Raw genomic sequence first — 20,327 nt, 5'->3', positions numbered from 1 at the left:
TCTCTCTTTAAGATTTGTATTTGTTGATAATCTAAGTGTATCAGGGCATATTTTAAGGAAATTTGACTGTGTGAGCAACTCCAACTTCCTCAGAAGGGGGGGGATTGTAAATGTGCAGTTTATGTTAGTTGAATAATCGTCAAAAAAAGAGTTGGGGTGTGAAAATTAGAATTAGGGAAATTATTGCTAATGGTCGTTTTGTTCGATAGGAAAACAGTGTAAAGAACATAAACGCTGTGACTCAGCGTTTAAAATAGTTCAAACAGTCACTGAGTTTTTGAATTTTTTAAATTTCATTCATTATAATGCAACCATTCCATCATAATACAACTGGTTAGGGGTAACGCTTTCATTTTTTTACAGAAAAATTAAAAATATATAGAAACACAAAACCGATGGAAAAATTTAGGAAAATGTAGATGGGCAATTTTATTTGACTGTGGGACCAATTTTATTTGACTGTGTGTGCAATTGCCCAAAAAAAAAAACCATTAAAATATGCCCTGAAGTGTATTGGACATCGTGTATGAGAGATTACATTATGTTAAAGGCTTAATACAAGATTGAAAAAACATGATATAACTAAGCATCGACTCAATTCCATTTAAGTTCTTAAAAAATATTACTTTTTGAATTAAAGAATTGCTTTAAAGAATAATGCTAACAACTTGAAATTCATCATCCATAAAGCGTTTAGTACAATTACAATTCCGCACCAAAAGTCTGTTTACTTTGATTGCAGGTACTGTCAGCCCGCTTAATCGGATAACAGATAAACGAATACCCCGCTCATACGAATACCCTGAATATAAACTATCAGAACCAAATATTTCAATATAGATCATTTTTTCTTGTTAGCTACTTTTACAGTTATATGATTCAGAAATAAAAAAAATTGCATTTGTTGGTGCACAGTCATAAGACTTTTTTTCTGACCAATGTTTAATATTTAATCAGGCATTTTTAACATCAATTAAAACTGTTAAATAAATATTTTTATGAATATAAAATAAAAAAGGAATATTATATTACTTTGTTATATTAATGATGTATTAATACATCATAAAAATATAGTACATAACTTTTTGGTTGTTTTCTTTACTAATAATAAAGCTGAAAGTCTCTCTGTCCGGAGGATGTCTGGATGTCTGTAGGATGTCTGTGACGCGCATAGCGCCTAAACCGTTTGGCTGATTTTCATGAAATTTGCACAAAGTTAGTATGTAGCATGGGGGTGTGCACCTCGAAGCGATTTTTCGAAAATTCGATGTGGTTCTTTTTCTATTCCAGTTTTAAGAACATTACGGAATTATCATGACATGGAATGGGAGAGCGAATGAACATAACCAATTGGCGAGAAATTCATCATCCATTATTTGTAAATATACAGGCGAACCAAATGACCTTTTAATTTTCTACTACGGGCAAAGCCGTGCGGGTACCACTAGTTAATAATAAATGAACAATATTACTAAGATTAATACACATTTTACACAAAATATCATATTTTAAAAAATAAATATTGAAAATATCAAAATATCATATTTTCAAAATAAATATTGGATATATATAGTGATATATATCGACTAATATATATCATGATATATATCGGCGAACCCTGGAAATAATATTCAAAAAAAATTTCAAAAGATTCATAGCAAGAAAATATTTTTAAGAAACAACTAAATATTTTAAGCTCTACAAACATGGGAATTGAAATTTAATAATTTTCTTTATCATTCATTAAAATGATACGAGGGGCGACCGAGGGGGACGCAAAAGAAACCGGACTAATAGCCCGCTGCCGATCCTAGATGTAGTAAAGTGTTCTGCAGCTAGATGGCTAAAATAGAGACTTCATAAAACAGCTGTGCAAGTGACATCAGTGTAGTTGATAACGTCTGATCAGTGTTGGTTTTCTCAAATGCTATTGCTTTCCACCTGCGAACTCATTATTGCAGAAATAAAACTTCATGCAAAGAGCTTGCATGAAATTTTGCTTCCTGCTTAAAGTCAGCAACAGAGTAGCTTACTCAATTTTGAAAACAATGAGCCGTACACAAATTTTCGAGTGGTTTGGGCGATTTAAACGTGGTGAGATATGTGCTGAAGATCATGCTCTTTCTGGGCGCCCTTCAACATCTCCAAATAATGAAAAATCCGTCAACAAAAAAAAAAAAAAAAACGAGAATAGTAATTTACAATTGACGAAATTTCAGGAGAAACAGGAGTGAGTTGGAACTCGTAAGGGCGATCAGGTGAGTGTTTTCTTCACCATGATAATGCTCCAGCACATTCAGCCTTCACTATTAACCGCTACTTGGCCTCTCAAGGGTAGCCAATAGTTCCTCGACTCAGTATTCGCCAAACGTAGGCCCCTGTGATCTTTTTCTGTTTCCGAGGATTAAAAAAATTCTGAAAGTGAAGTGTTTTGATGATGTTGATTCTGTCAAAACAGCTTCGCAGAGGGCACTGAATGTGATCAAAGTTGAAGAGCTTTAGAGGAGCTCCAAACAATGGTAAAAAGAATTGACAAGTGTATTGCTTCTAATGGTGAATACTTTGAAGGAGACTAAAGAAATTTTGTCAATAAATTGATAAATAAGTATTTACGAGCAAAAATTCCATTTTTTTTAATTTATTTTATTTATTTATTTATTTTTATTTATTTATTTATTTTTTTTTGGTTCCCCCTCGTACACTACTCCAAAACTTTTTAGGGCTATAAATCACCAATTTTTAAGTTACCTTGATACATTATAGGTACTTAGGATCAGCATGATTTCTTGTGCATTTCTAATGCATCTCAACTATTACCCTATGTTGATATTACTTTTCCTGCCATAAAGTTTATCTAACATAGGCCTTCTAGACCCAGGGAGAAAAAAATCAAAGTATTAAAAAAAAATTCAATGAGCCAAAGCAATTTCGAGATTTTTAGTACAGAAAGAAGCACAGAGCATGTGCAAGATCAAGTTGAGCTATACGCAGAATTCTTTATAAATCTAAAAGCTAGGATTTGGTTGAGCTGAAAAGAACTTTATAAATACCATCGAAGTTAAAGAAAACATTTACACAAAATAAACAAATTTTAGAATTTTTCAAAGCAGTCAACAAAAATATTTTCTTAGTGTGGCTTACAACAGGGGGTGGGTGGGGGGGGGGGGTGATTTAAAAATTAAATGAAACAAAAAAGTTCAAAAAATGGAGTGTTACGTTTTTTTTTCTTTAATAACAGTTGTAAAACTAAGATAAAGAGGTTTTAAATTCAGTTACATTACAATAATGTGTCATGTACTACTGTGTTACGAATACACTGAAACCTTGGGGTCTAGTCTTCGCATAGCTCCACGGCTGTAATTGGATAGAAGGAAATCATACTGTAGGAAATGGCTGATGTCATGCATTCCAGGTAAAATATTTTTCTACTACTTAACACCATAAACTAAAAAACATAGTCGCATGGGAACACGGAGCAGTTTTAATTTCAATTTACGGCTCCAAAGAGCCTAAACAGAAATGACTTAGCCAGTTTTTCAACCAATTTCAACTGACAGGAAGTTTGACTAATAAGTTAATAAGGCAAAACCAAGCGGTACCATTTGGAACCAGAAATTATCACACTAAAAACATATTTTCCCTTAAAAAATTTAAAATTATGAAATTTTGTTTGCACCTCGTATCCAATAGCTTTAAAAAAGTGAAAAATCAAGCCAACCAGTTAGCAGCATTTCAATACTATTTGGACTGAATCGTGTTTCACGTGACAAAGGAAAAAAATACAGGCCTTGCCAGGTCAATGGGGAATTCGCAGTTACTCCTAAAAATTTGGTGACATTTTCTATGATTACAGTGTAAAATTAAATTTCAAAATAACTTGATTAAAATCATTGAGCACGCAAAAAGTACCAAAAAAGTTTACGCAAGTTTTCATTCAGTCAAGCCTGATTCATTGTCCCAGATAGAATCTTGAGACAATGAAAAAATTAATTAAAAATATACTCACGACTAATAATGACACTGAATATTGCCTGAATACCATTGAGTTCACAAATAAGGTATACTGATTTTTTTTTTTTCAGAAAAAGATTAAACAGTGTTAAAAATTATTGCTTTTCTTTGAAAAGGTGCTATGCATTTGTGTACATTTAATTGCACTGACTTAATTGCACTGCTCGTCAATACTAACACTGCTGAACTTAAACAGCTTTCAAATAGAAGTCCCTATTTTTATCATTTAACCTTAAATAACAAGCACTCAGAAAAATCACTTAAAACGCACCTACATTGAATTTGTTGGTAGCCAAAGCTCAAAAAAGCTGATACAAGTTGTAGTCCATCAATAATGTTCAGATCAAAACTCACTTACACAGTCAATGCTCTTTTCGACAACCCATCTGTTATAGCGACCAATATATGAAGTCCCGTTTGCTATTCCATAGATGCAATGTTATTTTAACATCCATTAGAACATCCTAACTGAATTGTTTATTCCAAAGTAGCGTCCTAAATTAACTTTTTATTTTAATTTTCAAGACTATGTATTCAAAAACTAACATGCAAAACTATCTTATGTTTCTAAGGTAAAATATTTCCATTGAAAAGCATTTTTTGTTGATGAAAGAGCCAAAGAAATGTTGAGAACTGCAAAAAATATCAACGTTAAGATTTTTTTTTTAGAAAAAGTTTAAAAAGCGGAAAGCTTCTACAATATCTAAATACTAAAGAAAGAAATTAATATTTGAAAAAAATCTCAAGCAAAGCAGAAGCAGAGGATTATCTTTAAAGTAAAAAAAAAAAAACAATTTCTGTCAATTATTTTCTGTGTATTTTTTAGCTAAATGTATGGTTTTAAAGCTATGTGAAATTTAGTTTAATATTTATAAATTTGTAATCGCAATTATTCACCACTTTGTCAGTGTCTTCATCCTGTTTTAAAATAAAGCATAATTTGTAAAGCTATTCTAGTATTTTTAAAAACATATATCTCGTACACTTGTGTTATAGTGATCTCTTGTCAAGGCAACCAATTTTGAATTTATTAAAACAAAATGGGCCGTTATAATGAACTTTGTACATTTTGGGTACAACTGTTGATTACTTAGAATGGGGGGAATTCTTGTTACCCATGAAGAAGAAAAAAACACATGCTAATACATGAGTGTTTTAAATGAAATTGAAAAAGTTTTAGCTTCAAAGTAAATAATCACATTACATTTCAAAGACCCCAAATCATAATAATAACTGCATTTGACAACCTAAAAATGTTACAGCATTTTAAAAAGATTATCTGTAGAGAAAAAGCAGCGAATGGATGGAGGATAACAAAAATTCTTTGATGATATTTTGCCAGCATTGTTACTACCAAGTATAAAGAATAGCTTACAGAAGATCATAAAAATTGGGTTAAAATGCTACAGAAAATAGAAAAATTGAATTTTATTATCTTGCAGTATGTTTAGAAGAAAAAAGAAGGTTCTTCCATTAAAAAAGAGAGTTGACAGCAATTCAAACATAGAACTAAAAATAAATATATTAATTTACAATTCTGAAAAATAATTTAATTAGGAATACATTATGAAGAAATTAATAATTCTGATAAGTCTGTAAGATCTTTACATAAAAGTAGAGACTAAATAGTCATATTCTTAAATAGTCATATTCCATAGCATAGTCTTTATTACTCAGACACAATAGTAATTAATTGCTATATATGTGTGTGTATATAGCAATTACTTAAAATAAATTTAACGAAAACTCTACTAAATTGCTTCATCTGCATATTAAAATTTAAAAAAATAAAAAAGCAATTAAATGTTTACCAGCAAAAACTTTCTTTTATTGCATCAAAAATTCATTTCACTTTGAGAACTTTATCCTATTTACATCATAAAACTTATTGCAAATAGTATAATTAACGTAATTACATCACAAAATTTGATTTTTTTTTTTTCAAAAGTTTTTAAACTTAATATGGTGTCAAAGAGCTAGAAAACTACTACTGTATTTTTTAAAAACAAAGATATAAAATAATGCAAATTTTTATAAAATAAAAAGTTCAAATGAGTTAATGTTCTACTTTACACAAAACATTTGCATTTATTTTTTCATTTACTGTACTAATAAATAAAAAATTTAATTTTATCACATTATTCCATAAAATATGTCAATCAAAATGAACAAATAACACAAAAGTTTTGACAAAGGCCTAACTTGAAATATGATCAATTTTCAAAGAAACTTTTGTCATATTGAAACATGGTAGATTAAAGAGCACAAAGGGTTCCAAAAAAATCAATAATCAACAAGAGGTCGTGTTCCGTAAGACCTTGAGGTAGATCTTGATCTTGATCGAGAATGGTTAGATCTCCTGAAAGAAAATAAAATTCTTTAAAGAACATGGAAGTTCAACAACATTTTTGAAAATATTGTACATTTTTTTTCCATTTTTACAATTATCGTGGGAAATAAAAGAATTTGTAACACCTGTCAACCCCCTCCCCTCTAATACTAAAACATTTTTTTAAAAGGAGATTCAATAATTTTAATTCCAAAAATTAAACTGAATTTTTCATTTTTTTTCTTTACAGAAGATTGGCAAATCAGTCAGTAGAAAATAGACACAAAGAGGGGAAAAAATCTTTTAAGGACTTTTTATGTGTACAAGGTTTTAAAAAAATGAGTATTAGTAAACAAACTTTTATTGATTCAAGATAAGTAGTTTTAATCAAGATGGAAAATAATTCAGCTGTTAACCGTGGTTAAAATTCATGGTAGGCTGTTGAGATTCCTCTCAAAATTTCTCAGATCCCTCGATGAAAACTGTCAGAGTGGTAATACATAAAACTTGGAAAAGGGTTCGTTATGAACTGTTTTAGTAATTACATATTTACTTGAGAGCTTGCTTTTTTTATGGTTTAACTCATCATGTTCAAAAGTAAAAAAAAAACATTAATGTTATACAAGGAAAAGATAATTCTTTCTTCACAAGTTACCTTTGTTCTGGTTAGAGCTAACAGATTTAAACCTTGTAGTTTTCAATGCAAAACTCTAATGCTTTGACGGATAAGCTAAATGCCAATTAATGTACTTACAACTTAACAAATTAAAATTATTTTTCAGGTCTTGGAAGACAAAATTAACTCTTAGTATGCTTTAAGAATTTAATATATTCCAACAATTAACGAAAAATTCAATATAACTGAAGGTTAATCACCAATGATGAAAATTTCATAGATTCAAAACTAATCAGTATAAATCAAAGTTTTATTAAAGAAATAGGTATAAATATGAACTTGAACTTATGTTTATTTAAGACAAAATCTCCATTTTTTTCAAAAATGTCCCTTAACGATTTTCATCACTTTAGCGTCATCAACTTATATTACAAAACTAGTTCCTTTTAAAATTATAGGTACAATGAAACCATAATTCTTATTCAATGAAAATTCTTGCTATGTCGTTTTCAAACTTAAAGGTAATTATAACAATTTTGTTCTTTGTTTTTATCTTTAATGTTCTTCAAAATTCATTATGATTGTACATGTTATACATTATAAAAATTAATAAAAGAAGTAATGAAAAGCAATTGCAATTTAATGTTTACTTTTGTGGTACTTGAAGTCAACTCTTTTAGGGATCTTGAAAACCCTTTATTCATATTTTTGGTGTTTGTGATTTTTTAACTATTTTTTCCCAATATAATGAAGTTTTTTTTAAAGCAAATGTTAAGAAACATAGATTCTTGGAAAATTTACATTCTATAATCAATAGGGAAAAGCATTACTTTAATCATTTTTAATGAAAGGTAAAGTATAGATAAATCAATTATAATAAAAATTCAAATCCAATTAAAATTCAATACATCAGAAATAAAAATAGTAACAGAAAAAATGAGCAAATTTAATTTAAATTCTTTTTTACTTTTAAAAGCCACATAAATTAAACAATCATTAAAATGAATAGCAATATGAAAGAGGTTGAATGGATTATAGTGCATTATCAATATTATACATGACTCTGCAACTAAAATATTTGAAAATAAGAGTTTTCTAGCATTATCAGTTTCCGATCACAACAAAGTTTAGAAAGAATCAAACCAACTGTAAAAAAAAAAAAAAAAAAAAACTTTCAACATATGCTGAAGAAGTTTTTAGAGCAGGTGCATAGAGGATACAAACAGCTCATATCAGCAGTTACACTCAGTTGCATGGAAATGAATTCATCATGGCAGGTTACCTATAATGTCTTGATGATGAATATCTTCTACTAGGACTTCTTGATGGAGAACGTTTTCGAGGTGGACTACGACGATAATCTCTACTACCATAATGCCTTCTCTCAGGAGTTCGTCGATAATTCCTCTGAGGACTTCTAGAGTTTCTGCGATTAGGACTTCTAGAGTTTCGACGAGGAGGACTTCTAGAGTTTCTACGAGGAGGACTCCTAGAATTTCTACGAGGAGGACTCCTAGAGTTTCTTCGGAGTGGACTCCTACGGTTGACTTTTCGAACTGGAGAAAATTTTCGTCTATCATCTGGACTTCTTCTATTTGAGGAACGTTGTGGAGACTTTGTCCGACTTCTTTTACGACCCGTTGAAGAAGTTGTTCGAGAAGGACTGTGTTCTTGGCTGCTAGAATAGCTAGAATCACTGCCACTTGATGCTGTATCTTTTTTTCTTGATGTGGGTGGCCCATCAGATGCATGTGCACTATACTCTGGATTTCTAGTCCAAGTAGTATCACTATCCGAATCATAACCATAGCCACGCTGTCTGTGTCTTCTTTCTCGCTCCCTTGGTAAAAGAAATGGAAAAGTTTAAATGTTGAACACGAAATGCATATTATTAGAATAATAATTTCATTGTTTAGCAATAAAAGGGATACTTTTTCTACATATATATATTCTTTGTTCAACCATTACATTAAAACTTAAACATAAACTTTATTTCTTTGTTCTGTGTAATATTTAGTTAAGAAATGATGCAGGATTAACTTAACAGATTATTTTTACATAGCATGCATGTTATTGTAAAAAAAAAACTGAAAGCTTTTTTATGAATTTCATAAATGTGAAGATTGAAAATCGCAGAATTTGGCTAATTAGTGGAAATTGGCATAATTACTTTATTAATTCTAGAGAAACAAACCTTTTTAAAAAAAAAAAATATGAGTTTTTTTATCAACAGATTACAGTTCTGGAACTGCTTCCTCTTGATTTATTTTTATTATTAGTTGTTTAAATGGTTTGTAACTTTTTATGGGACATAAAAACTAAACTATATTTCCATACCAAAATGTTAATAAAAATAAAAAGATTAAATTTATTCTTGCGGTAAAGAAAATTTGAGAATTGTTGAGATGAAAAAAATTATATTCTTGCGAAATTGATTGCCCATTGAAAACAATCCATCAGGGTTGCCAACCTTGTATAAACAATTTGAGGAGCACCCGCGGAGATTTTGAGGAGCATTTCGAAATTTTGTAGAGCAGTGCGATATTTTGATCCCTTACTATTCATGGCCTATCTGAGAATGATTGAAAATCAGCTCATTAGGTCGCTGATATCTATTGAAGTTTTTCTGATATTCAATAGGATTTTTTTTTTTTTAAGTTGCCAAATCTATTGTCCAAGAAATTTTAAAAGTTATAAATAGCTATCTTTTGTGCATGAGCAGGGAGAAATTAATTGCTTTGAATGCTTATATTTCACAATATTTTGAAACCTTTTGTTTCAAATTTTAGTAAAATAATTCTCTTCTATGCTGTTAAGTTTTTTGAAAAGTTTAGTCAGCCAGGACGGAAAACTACGTGTGTTATAAGCCAAAAACCTGCGAAAAAAATTTACATTTTTGAAAGAACTGCTTCTAACTTTGAATATAAGTGATACTTGCACAAAAATGTATAAAATTACTGTACATAGTAAGTAAACTAATTGCTAAAATTTAGTTTCTTCTCAGCTGTTTAAAATAAAGGTTGATCAAAAAGCTTTTTGTTTCATCAATTGTTACGTGTCCCCTAAATGCATGGGTGATTTAATTTTCATTGAAACATGTCCACTAAAGCATACCTTTATGTGATAAAAGTCACACAACAATTGTTCCCTTATTTCTCGAGAAATTTTTTAAAATGTGAATTTGTTCAAGTGATTGAATTCTTTTTTGTCCGCCTCTGTATATATATCTGCAGGTTGTGGCATATTTTGGCCCCCTGAGTAAACATTAATGGCAGATATTATACTCTTTTTTTACCATTTTGTCAGTATTTTAAACAAACATTATGGTAGCTCCAAAATGAAAAAAAAAAAAAAAATCCAGTACATATCCAGCATTTCACGTGTTACCAACACCAGTAGACACCCTGCTAAGGCACAAAAATGTCTTACACGTAAAGTCCTATTTTCCTCCCAAGCGATCAGAAAAGACTTCATTCAACCATGTGTAAAAGTAATGATGGAATTCTAGAGATTTACCTTTGTCTTAGCTTAATTGCCATTTCCCTAAGCTCTTCTGCCCTGTCCTATTTGCAAGAGAAAGAAAACTTTTAAATAATAGAGCATTTCATATGTCTGAACTGTTACTTGAGAAGAAAAAAAAAAGAATGATATATCTGAAGTAGAAAAAGAATTTTCAAATACCTGTCGCTCTTGCAATTGTTTTTCAGTTTTTTCCATTTGAGCTTTTTTATCAGCTTTATCTGTACATTGGAAAGAAAAGTTTTGTTAATCTACCAGAAGTAAAATATCAATGACACAAACAAAAGACAAATTGAAATAATTTACTGAGCATGATACACAAAATGTCAATACATCCTTTAGAAAAGAATAATAAAAATTCAAGTATTTTAGTAAAGACTTTCCTGAAAACTTAAAAACATAATGAAATAATTTTAATCAATCACAAAATTCATAAAAGTAAGTATTAACTTAGTATATTTGGTTTAAAGTTTTTCACCTCTCTCCCACAAACTGTTTATTTTCTTAATTATTTACTCTTAATTACGAACTAGAAAAGCATTTCAGTAGGTGTTGAAATCAGCAAACTTTTAATATGATGGCAACAGATAATTTAAAATTATAGGATAATGTCTTGATGTGCAAATGTTTTAGACGAAAATGGTCTTAGAAACGAGACAAAGCATTTACATATAATATAAGTTCATGATTAGAGTCAGACATGGGTACTTTGGTTTCGGAATGCCATTCCGATCTTTTCTGGAAAAGTATACTTGCCTTTCACATCAAGTGCATCATAACTCAGAATTCAATTGGCGTTTTGATACTGAAAATGTTACGAATTCACCTCTGGAGTCAGATTATATGCACTAAAAGATCATTCAATATGAATGCAAAAATAAAGTAAGCAGGCTCGGATCTATAAATTTTGGGACCCCCTGAAACAAAATCTGTAGGGGGGGGCAGCAGGGTATATTTGTAATGCTAATAAGTCTTAGTGCTAGGTTTTTTCCCCAACAGGTTTTTTTTTTCCTATTTCTTGGGTTGTTGGGTCCTTTAATTATGTGCCCCCCCCCCTCACTATGGGGTATACAAGTATGCAGATCTAGGTAAAGAATACTAAAAGAAGTAAAGTAAGAATATTAAAAATATGCACTAGTTATTATTATCAAAAAATAAGAATTGATACATAATATATGACACAAGAGCTTGAAATATTTTTATTATTTAAAGACTCAATTTTTGCTGACTGTCTATGTTTCTTAAGCTTTTGTTCCTACTTTCTAGAACATTAAATTTTAAAACAATTTTTAAGTTCGTGAGGGGGTGCATCGAAAACCATGGCAGCTTGCATCAAAAGTTGTCTTAACCAGGGCTGTGGAGTCGGAGTGATTTTGGGGTAAAGGAGTCGGAGTCATTCGAAAACATGTCGACTTCGACTCCGGTTTTTTTATTTCTTTAATTTTCACTGACTCTCTGCATTTTTTAAAAAACTGACTACTAATAAGAAAATGCTTGTCATTGTGGCAACCAGCTGGCTTGATGGTTTATCGAGCTCTCTGTAACAGCTACCTATGCCGTCTCCTAGTTTGCTTATTTTTTAACTTGATTTAAGTGATAGCAACTGTCAGCAAACAGTTTTGTAGCCTAACATTTCCTAAGTAATCAATTTCAAAAAAAAAAATAATCCGATTAAATATAATTTTTTTTATAATCTAAAGACCTTATCTAAGAAAGCTTGGTTATCACTAAAAAGTTAAAAATAAAATCAGTACATGATTTCTTGGTTACAACACTCAATAATTGTAGTTAATCCTAAAATCTTATTATGGTTAATTCTAAAGCTGCCAATAAAACTAAAATGAAAAATTGAGCCAAGAAATGTAGCTATAGTAAAAGATATTCTTAGAAAGCTGTATAATGCCGCATTTTAGGTAAAATTTGCTCCAGACGTACATGTATCTGCCCTCTCCCCGCAATAGTGTAATATTTTCATTGAAATTTTTAAGATGCAATTTAAGATTTAGGGGGATATTATTGGGAAAAATTTTCAGAATTAAAGTATTTCAATTTTTATAAACTCTGAGAATAAGTTGAGGTGGTTCCCACCAGATGGGTATCACCCGGGAGGAGGGAGGACCGCCCCCTGCCAAGAAAAGTTTTTTGACTAAGCAACAAAAAAAAATCCCAGCCAAAAAGTTACAGCTTTCAAAAATTTAAAGCACAGGATTTGATCAACATCTGTTAGTTAAGCATTAAAGGGGAGCAAATTAATCCTATTCAATTATTTTTAAAAATGGGATTTTTAAGTAATCTAACTTCAGAAATCGCAACTGTTGGATAATTTAATTTTTAAATAGAATTTCTAACATTGTATAGCTACATCTTATATTTACAGTAAAATACAATGTGAAAATTTCATGAAAAGGAATTAATGTTTCAATCTCTGTTTAGAGGTTTCCCCCCCCCCCCCCCTTCCCATGAGGAAAGGGGATTTGGAAAAAGAGTCGGAGTCAGACATTTAGAAATCCAGGAGTCAAAGTCGGGAAATTTTTCTTCCGAATCCGCAGCCCTGGTCTTAAAAGGAGCAGAGTGCAGTAAAAACCTGAAAATGCCAGGGGGAAGGAGGGGAGGGGGGACACTTGTATGAGGCAATTTGACATATTGTTATACTAATTAAAAAACAGATGTTTATTTTATCCCTAATTGTTATACAACGGCTGAAGCTCACATAGCAGGAGGGGTGAAATCTAGCATATTTATTCCAGACCCATACTAGACTGATTGAAACTATTTCCAGTTTTCCACCAATCACTTTCAATTTCAACTAACTCCCCAGTCACTGGACTATATTGAGTTCATTGGGAGTTTTCAAAAGTGACCATATATGCAGGGAGTGAACTTATAAAGAGGTTTGGATGTACACTGCTTGACAATTGCTAAGGAACAATTACGTTTTTTGGAATAGTTAAGAATAGATAACGATTAAAGAAACAGAACGAAATATATAGTTAGTAGGAAGGATGTGCCTTTATTATAAGTACAAAATAATACAGATATTACTGCATCAATGAAGTAAAAATGTAAAAATAAAAAAATAATCCTACTTAGATGATTTTCATACAACACTAAAAAAAAAAGATCTTGGTCAGAATGATGGAGACATGAGTACTTTATATATGATGTATGATTACCAGGGACACTGATGCATAATTTACATCTGTTTTCCACTAAGTATTGAGGAGTGCTTGGGGAATGTTTTTCCACTCCTCTCTCAATGCGGATTTGAGTTCTTGTACTGTTCTGGGAAGGATGGTTCTTTGCGCAACACGTCTCCCAGGCAAGTTCAATTGAATTTAAGTCGGAAAAGTAAGCAGGCCACTGCATACGGAGAATGTTTTCACTTTGCAGTGTGTCTGACACTTCAATGCTCCAGCGTGGCCATGTATCGTCGTCCGTAAAGAGAAAGTCTAAACCTACAGCCCCCTAAAAAGCTGAACATGGTCCAGCATAGCATCTCTGCAATACATTTGTGATGCATTACTTTCTTATTCAACAATGTAAAGCGGTGTTCTGCGATTGTGCATGATGCCTGCCCGCACCATGACGCCTGGGACGTACCGATCACGTTCGCAAACAAATTTTGTGAATAACGTGTTTCCACGCTCTCTCCACAGTAGTTGGTGACCAGAATCACTTGTCACACTGAAACGAGATTCGTCAGAGAACATCACTCTAGACCAATTTTGATGATCCCACCAACATGTTCCTTACACCAGCAAAATCTCTCTTGACGATGGCGTGGTTGAACTTAGATGCAACATACGGGCTTCCGTGCATACAAACCGACATTATTTACTCGCCGTGAGATGGTTCTTGCAGAAACATGGGTACCGGTAGCGGTTGTTAGAATTGCAGCTATCTGTCCAAGAGTGAAATTTCTGTTCCTTTTTGCCACGAGGGCTACATAGCGAGCCTCTGAAGGTGTGGTGCTACTACCACAACCCCCGGCATGCTTTTGCAAAACATTTCCACCTTCAGTAGCCGTCTTTAATTGGGAGATGGCACTTTTTGATGCACCCATTGCAGCAGCCACAGTGGTGACACTTTGACCTGCTTCCAGTCGTCCAACCGCTCGTCCACGATCGTAGATACTCAAATAATGTCTTGCTGACTTTTTACTCTTAAGTATTTCAAGAACTAAACAGAATTTCAGAGAAAAACCTTTTTTAACATCCAGTAGTATTTTTGTTAAAAACCAAACTGCGTGAATTTTCGTGCGAATCTTGAGCGTGTATGCACTGTCTTTTATACAGATAAAGAACATCTGAACTTGAATTAATTTCCATTGGCCCGGTGGTTGAGGTGCAAATTTGTATAAATCACATGTTTCTTAGCAATTGTCAAGCAGTGTATAAACATACAATACACATTTCTGAATATGATACAACAATAAAAGAAAATAGTGATTTTAAACATATTTCTTACATTGTCTCTTTAGGGCCAGCTGCATTTTTCTTTTAAGGCGTTCTTGAGGTGTCATCTTTGCCTGAAAATTAAAGCAAAATTTAATATCCTTAATCTAAAATAAGAGATACTAAAATATTCTGATGAGAATAAAATACAAAAAAAAAAACCTTTAATGCTTATCACAAATTTTCTTTTCATGTGTTAACTTTCAACTATTGATCTATCATTTATTATACATTAAAATCAGTTCCAGTCGCAAAGCAAACTACGATGGGGAAATAATAGGTAATAGAACTTAGTAAATGGAGAAAGCGAATTTACTAAATCTAGCATTTATTTATCAGCATCATATTCTACAATAATATGAGTTCTACAATAATAGCAGTTAAAACCTCACTCGGAAAAAAATCCGGATGAATCATATGCAAAATTGTTTGGGCAGTGTGATTTTAAGTGAAAGATGCAATGATAGCTTACATGCTCAGTTAAAAGGTCCTACAATGAGTAATATTTTCCATGCTGATAATGTTTACCAGGGCTAAATTTGCATGGGAGCTCAAATGAGCTAAACTGCTGCACTTTTCTTTAATTTTATGTAAATTTTGAAATAGTACGAAAAGTTCAGCCCATTTAAGTCTAAAAATAAAATCAGAAATTTTGAGGCAGCGGAAAAAAAAAGTTATTTGTTTTTTTCTGGAAAAATTTATTTTACGCAAATAAAAATGTCATTTACTAGTTATATTTTCTTAGAAATTTTAAAATATTTTTGAAAACATAAATGTAATCTGTATTATTCTTCCTATTAAACAAATATGAACAAAAATTTTTAACCTATTGAAAAAATCAGCATGTATCTCTCATTGTTCAAAACACCAAAAAATTATCCAAATTATTATAAGCATCATTTAACTGTTATGTTCAAAGAAAATGTGATTTTTGAGAGTATTTTAGTGAATTTTTTTGACAGAAATTCTGTGCATATAATAATTTTTATTTGTTTATTATTATTATTTATAAATTAAGATTTTAAACAGAGAGCAACTTTTTTGATATTTTGGCGTTTCATGCATTTATACATGTGAGTGTACATAGATACACACCCTTTAGATGAAAATATACTAAATTTTTTTACTAAAACCTATCCACAAAGTAATAGTATTGATATATTAATGCTGTTATGTGTACACATGACAAGTTTTAGTTTAAAAAATATATATAACAGGAAATAATACTGTGGTGTACAGTGAAAAATTAAATTATCTTACAGCTTGTATTATCAAATTTGGTGTTATAATGTAGGATATTGAGCATAAAAAACATTTTTAACAGAAAAAAAAAAGCTCATTAGAATGTAAAAATCATAAATTTCAAAAAACTTCATTTTGGACCAGAAATATTAAAATTTTCAATTTTTCCCCCCGAGTAGAAATAAACCCTCTTTGGTTGGCAAAAAAAAAAAACGGTGTTTTCCCAAAATTTCTGGTTGTTTCCGACCGTTTCCATCGCTACAAAGGAGGTGCCTGTATTTCTTTTGCTACAAATTAAGCCCAGAGGTTCGTAGTAGAAATAAGTCATTTTTGACCGATATAGAAAGTGAAGCAGAGGAATAGTTTTTAAGTTAGATGCCGAAAAAATGATTGATTCAGAAGTATTCATAGTAATTGTGAATTGTTTATGATATGGTGTATGAATGAATTTTAAGTTCATTTTTTGCAAGTTAAATTTATTATTTATGCATCAAATAGCTATATTGTATTTCTGTACTTTTAGGTTACACATGTATTTACTATGTTAAATAAAATAGATTTTAAAAACCTCAGTTTTTCCAGCGTGCTGGAAAGGACCTGGCCATGATTATATAAAACCTGATGACCCCCCCCCCCTCAATTTTGTGGCTTGCCTACTATATTTGGGTTGCATTATCCTGCATTTTTAAACAATTTGGGGTAATACCATGTTCCCAGTTTAAAGTCCTAAGAATCATAAACATTGGTAGAACACCATTTATCATAACATAGCTGAATTCTGCGCAATGTTCTTCAAGATATTTTGTGGCGCATTGGGGATTTATATAAATTTTGTTGCAAAATATCTGCAAAAACATGGCGAAGAATTCAGCTGTGTTGCGACATGGGTGATGTTCTACCGGACCATTTTGATGTTCTACTATAGATGAAAATAAAGCGGAGACACAGTAAATGCTTTAGTTTTTCCTTTCTTATACAAATGTTATAACTAATACTGAAACAACTTTAGAGTACTTAAATAAGTTTTTATAGATCCAGCATACATAATTTTGAGAATACTAAAACTTGAAAATGTATTATGAAGCTACATTTAAAATATTTTACCCGGGAGATTCAAAGATTTTATTCGATAAACAAAAGGTTTTTTTTTTTTTAATTTAAAAAAACAGAAAAATCGTTGCACTTGAGAAAAGGTAAAAATTCATCAATAGAGCGGCTCAGCATTTATTGTTGGCACTTGTCCTTAGACAGACCCACTTTGAAACAGATAGAAAACAAAAGAAGCTCTCACTACTATATTTTACTTTTAGATTTGAACAATTTTCGAATTTTTAACTGTTCAAAAAACTTATTATCCCCTACAGGGAAATTTAAGGCAAATATAAATCCTCTCACCAAAAAGGCAAATTTGCTTCAAACTTGGTTTGAAAAAGCTCTTGATGAAGAACTTATACAGAAAAGATCTTTTTAATTTGAACATTTTTTTGTTCAATTTTGAACAGTTCAAAAACACTTGTACAAATAGTGTCTACAGGGAATTTTAAGGCAAATATAAATCCTGAAGTAAAGACACATTTCATGCTTTTGACTTTTTCGCCAAGGGTTAACAATGCTGAGTAGCACTACAGAGGGGAAAAAAATTAAAGCTGAATTATTATGTTTTAAATAATTATGAACATACATTTAAAAATATAGCTTGTGCCTAGCCATAAAAATTATTTCGTTTTTCTTCAAAAAAGGGAGGGGAACGAAACCATTTCAAACTAATATATATTACACTGACTAACAGGATGATTGATAATGAATTAAAGTTCTTACTGACTTTGGTAGCAGGAGCAGCTTTACCAGTAAGGGCTTGTAACCTGAAAAATCAAATGATATGATCACAATTTCATATTTGAAAATTTTTTAATGAATTTTAAATATTCTCAAAATTCTTACCAAAAACTAATCTACTACATAAGGATTTAGAAATTTAAATTGGGCACAGAAAATAAATGTACTAAGAGTAGAAGTCAAGAGAATATGTCATACAAGAGCAGAACATAACAACCTTAGCATTGCACTCAGAACTGTAAAAAGCATAGAGTAGTTTATTAGAGTGGCAACCACTGTTGAAAGGCAGAACAATCATGGAGCCATCTTCAGACTGTCACACTGAACGTAGTCTCCAATGCATTAGCATAGGATTAGCTATGATAGCTGTATTTTTCACAAAAATTTTTATTGATTTAGGTAGCAAATTATTGAATAAAGTGTTGAAAGGCTGAAAACCCATTTAAAATCATATCTGAATAAGACTGAAGCCATTTGAGTATAATTAACATTGTTTAAATATAATTTATAGTATTTACAAAGCAAGTGCATAAAATGATTCCTATTGATTAAAAGGAGGTTTTCGTTATGAAATGATCAAATGCTCTCAGAAATTTTGCAAATATTTTTGTAAAATAAGCCTCCATTACCTTGAATAGTAGGGCAATAAAAATATGTTTAATTTAAAAAATTCTAAGACATTTTTTACCTAATAACTTAAACAAAACAAGTTTTTATTGATATAACTCATACAGTCTGTCAGAATTTCTAAACAAAAGTAAAACAGTTGGTAAATAGGGCTAAATTCTAAGCCCGCCTAAATGTTTACAGTTTAATAAAACACCAACACGGGTGCAGAATATGTCTGATCCGGCGATCTAGGATCGGGGAAAATTTGAACATCTAGGGAATTTTGAATATTAATGAATATTAAATTACATCACAAGTCAATTTGTGGAGGGATTAACTCGAAATACTGAGACAAAACTAATATCAATTATCAAGCTTTGTATCCTATTATATTACCAATTACAGACAAAAATTACTTTTTTCACTTAATAAACAAAAACACGAAACATGAAACTATCAAGATACATTTAATGATACCAGAAAATTTGAGACAAACAAAAGAAATCAATTTCAGGTAGTATATATGGATGAACTACTTGCCAAATCGACTAACTTTATCAAATAAAAAGTAGAAAATAGTTATGAAGAAGATGGTGTTATCCATAGGAGTAAATAGGCCCTTGTGTTAACATTTTCTGCCATCACATGGTCAGAAATGTCCATGCCACCAAAACTGTAATATAAATTCACATGCTAAGTATTGATAAAGCACTATTAAAGCAGAAATCAGGCTTTTTTTTTGAAGTGGAGTTAATCGATACGGCAATTGAGGCATCCATGTACTCTTCCTGCAAATAATACAATAAAAATATACATAGCAATTAAATTAAGACATTTAGCTTCCTTTTTATAACTGAAAAAAAAGGAAAAAAACCTAAAGAACATTAGCACAAATAAAAGCTGAGTTTTTGATGAAATTCAAGATCATTTCAATTAAAAAAAAATCTAAAGTAAAACAATTAATTAACACACACACAATCTAACCACACACACACAAACATAAACAGGGTCTGCATTAAGCATTCACCGCCATGGCAAATACGATAAAACCATAAATTCAAAGAAAGAAACGATTTGGCAAAAATATTGGGGCACGGATAATAAATTTCCATAAACAAAATTCTGATCCTAAAAATTATCAGAAATTCTTCAAGAAGAAAATTCAGCCAAATTGGGAACACAATGCTTTAATAAGCATTGTTATCAAGTGCATGGGTGCAAGTTTGGTGATGTGTTCAAGACGGAAAATATTTTCAGCTCCCCCCCCCCCCCCCGCCCGCATGTGGGCTTAAAGAAAAATTTGTATGTATAAATGTTGCACATTTTAACAATGCAAGTTTTGGAATCTATTTGATTTAAATTTTAAGCCTTAAAATTGTAATATTTAAGTGTTTTGACATCATAATTCCAAAAAATCTAAAATCCGGCAATAAGGGGGGGGGGTCTGGGGGCTCTCCCCCAGAAATTTTTTCAAATTGAAGTCCAAAAAACGCTGTGGTAGGCCATTTTGGTAAAGTTCAGGGAAAGGAGGGGTACAGGGACTCTTACATCAATTATTTCAAACTGAGAGACCCAAAATCACAATATTGGGCAACCTTCAAAAAATATTAAAGAAAGGAGGGGGGGAGGGGACACTATGGGCTTTCCCGAAATCGAAGATTTAAAAAGGAAATTGTAATTTAAATTTCATAACGTTTATACGCTTTTTGAA

General features: G+C 31.2%; 1 protein-coding gene across 1 annotated transcript in view; it reads right to left on the bottom strand.

Annotated features, from left to right (window-relative positions):
- Nucleotides 1–5,831: 5,831 nt before the first annotated feature.
- Nucleotides 5,832–20,327, bottom strand: part of LOC129222039 (CLK4-associating serine/arginine rich protein-like) — a 69,085-nt gene continuing 54,589 nt past the window's right edge. Inside the window, exons 15-20 of the mRNA XM_054856455.1 lie at nt 17,994–18,033; nt 14,943–15,003; nt 10,638–10,696; nt 10,473–10,519; nt 8,239–8,796; nt 5,832–6,370 (exon numbers count right to left, since the gene is read on the bottom strand). Coding sequence (XP_054712430.1) covers nt 6,295–6,370; nt 8,239–8,796; nt 10,473–10,519; nt 10,638–10,696; nt 14,943–15,003; nt 17,994–18,033 — 841 coding nt within the window. The 3' untranslated portion in view covers nt 5,832–6,294. The remainder of the gene's footprint in view (nt 6,371–8,238; nt 8,797–10,472; nt 10,520–10,637; nt 10,697–14,942; nt 15,004–17,993; nt 18,034–20,327) is intronic.

This window comes from Uloborus diversus, chromosome 5 (assembly GCF_026930045.1).
Source record: "Uloborus diversus isolate 005 chromosome 5, Udiv.v.3.1, whole genome shotgun sequence".
In the NCBI taxonomy this organism is placed as follows: Eukaryota; Metazoa; Arthropoda; class Arachnida; order Araneae; family Uloboridae; genus Uloborus; species Uloborus diversus.
This window is presented reverse-complemented; position numbering and strand designations above follow the sequence as displayed.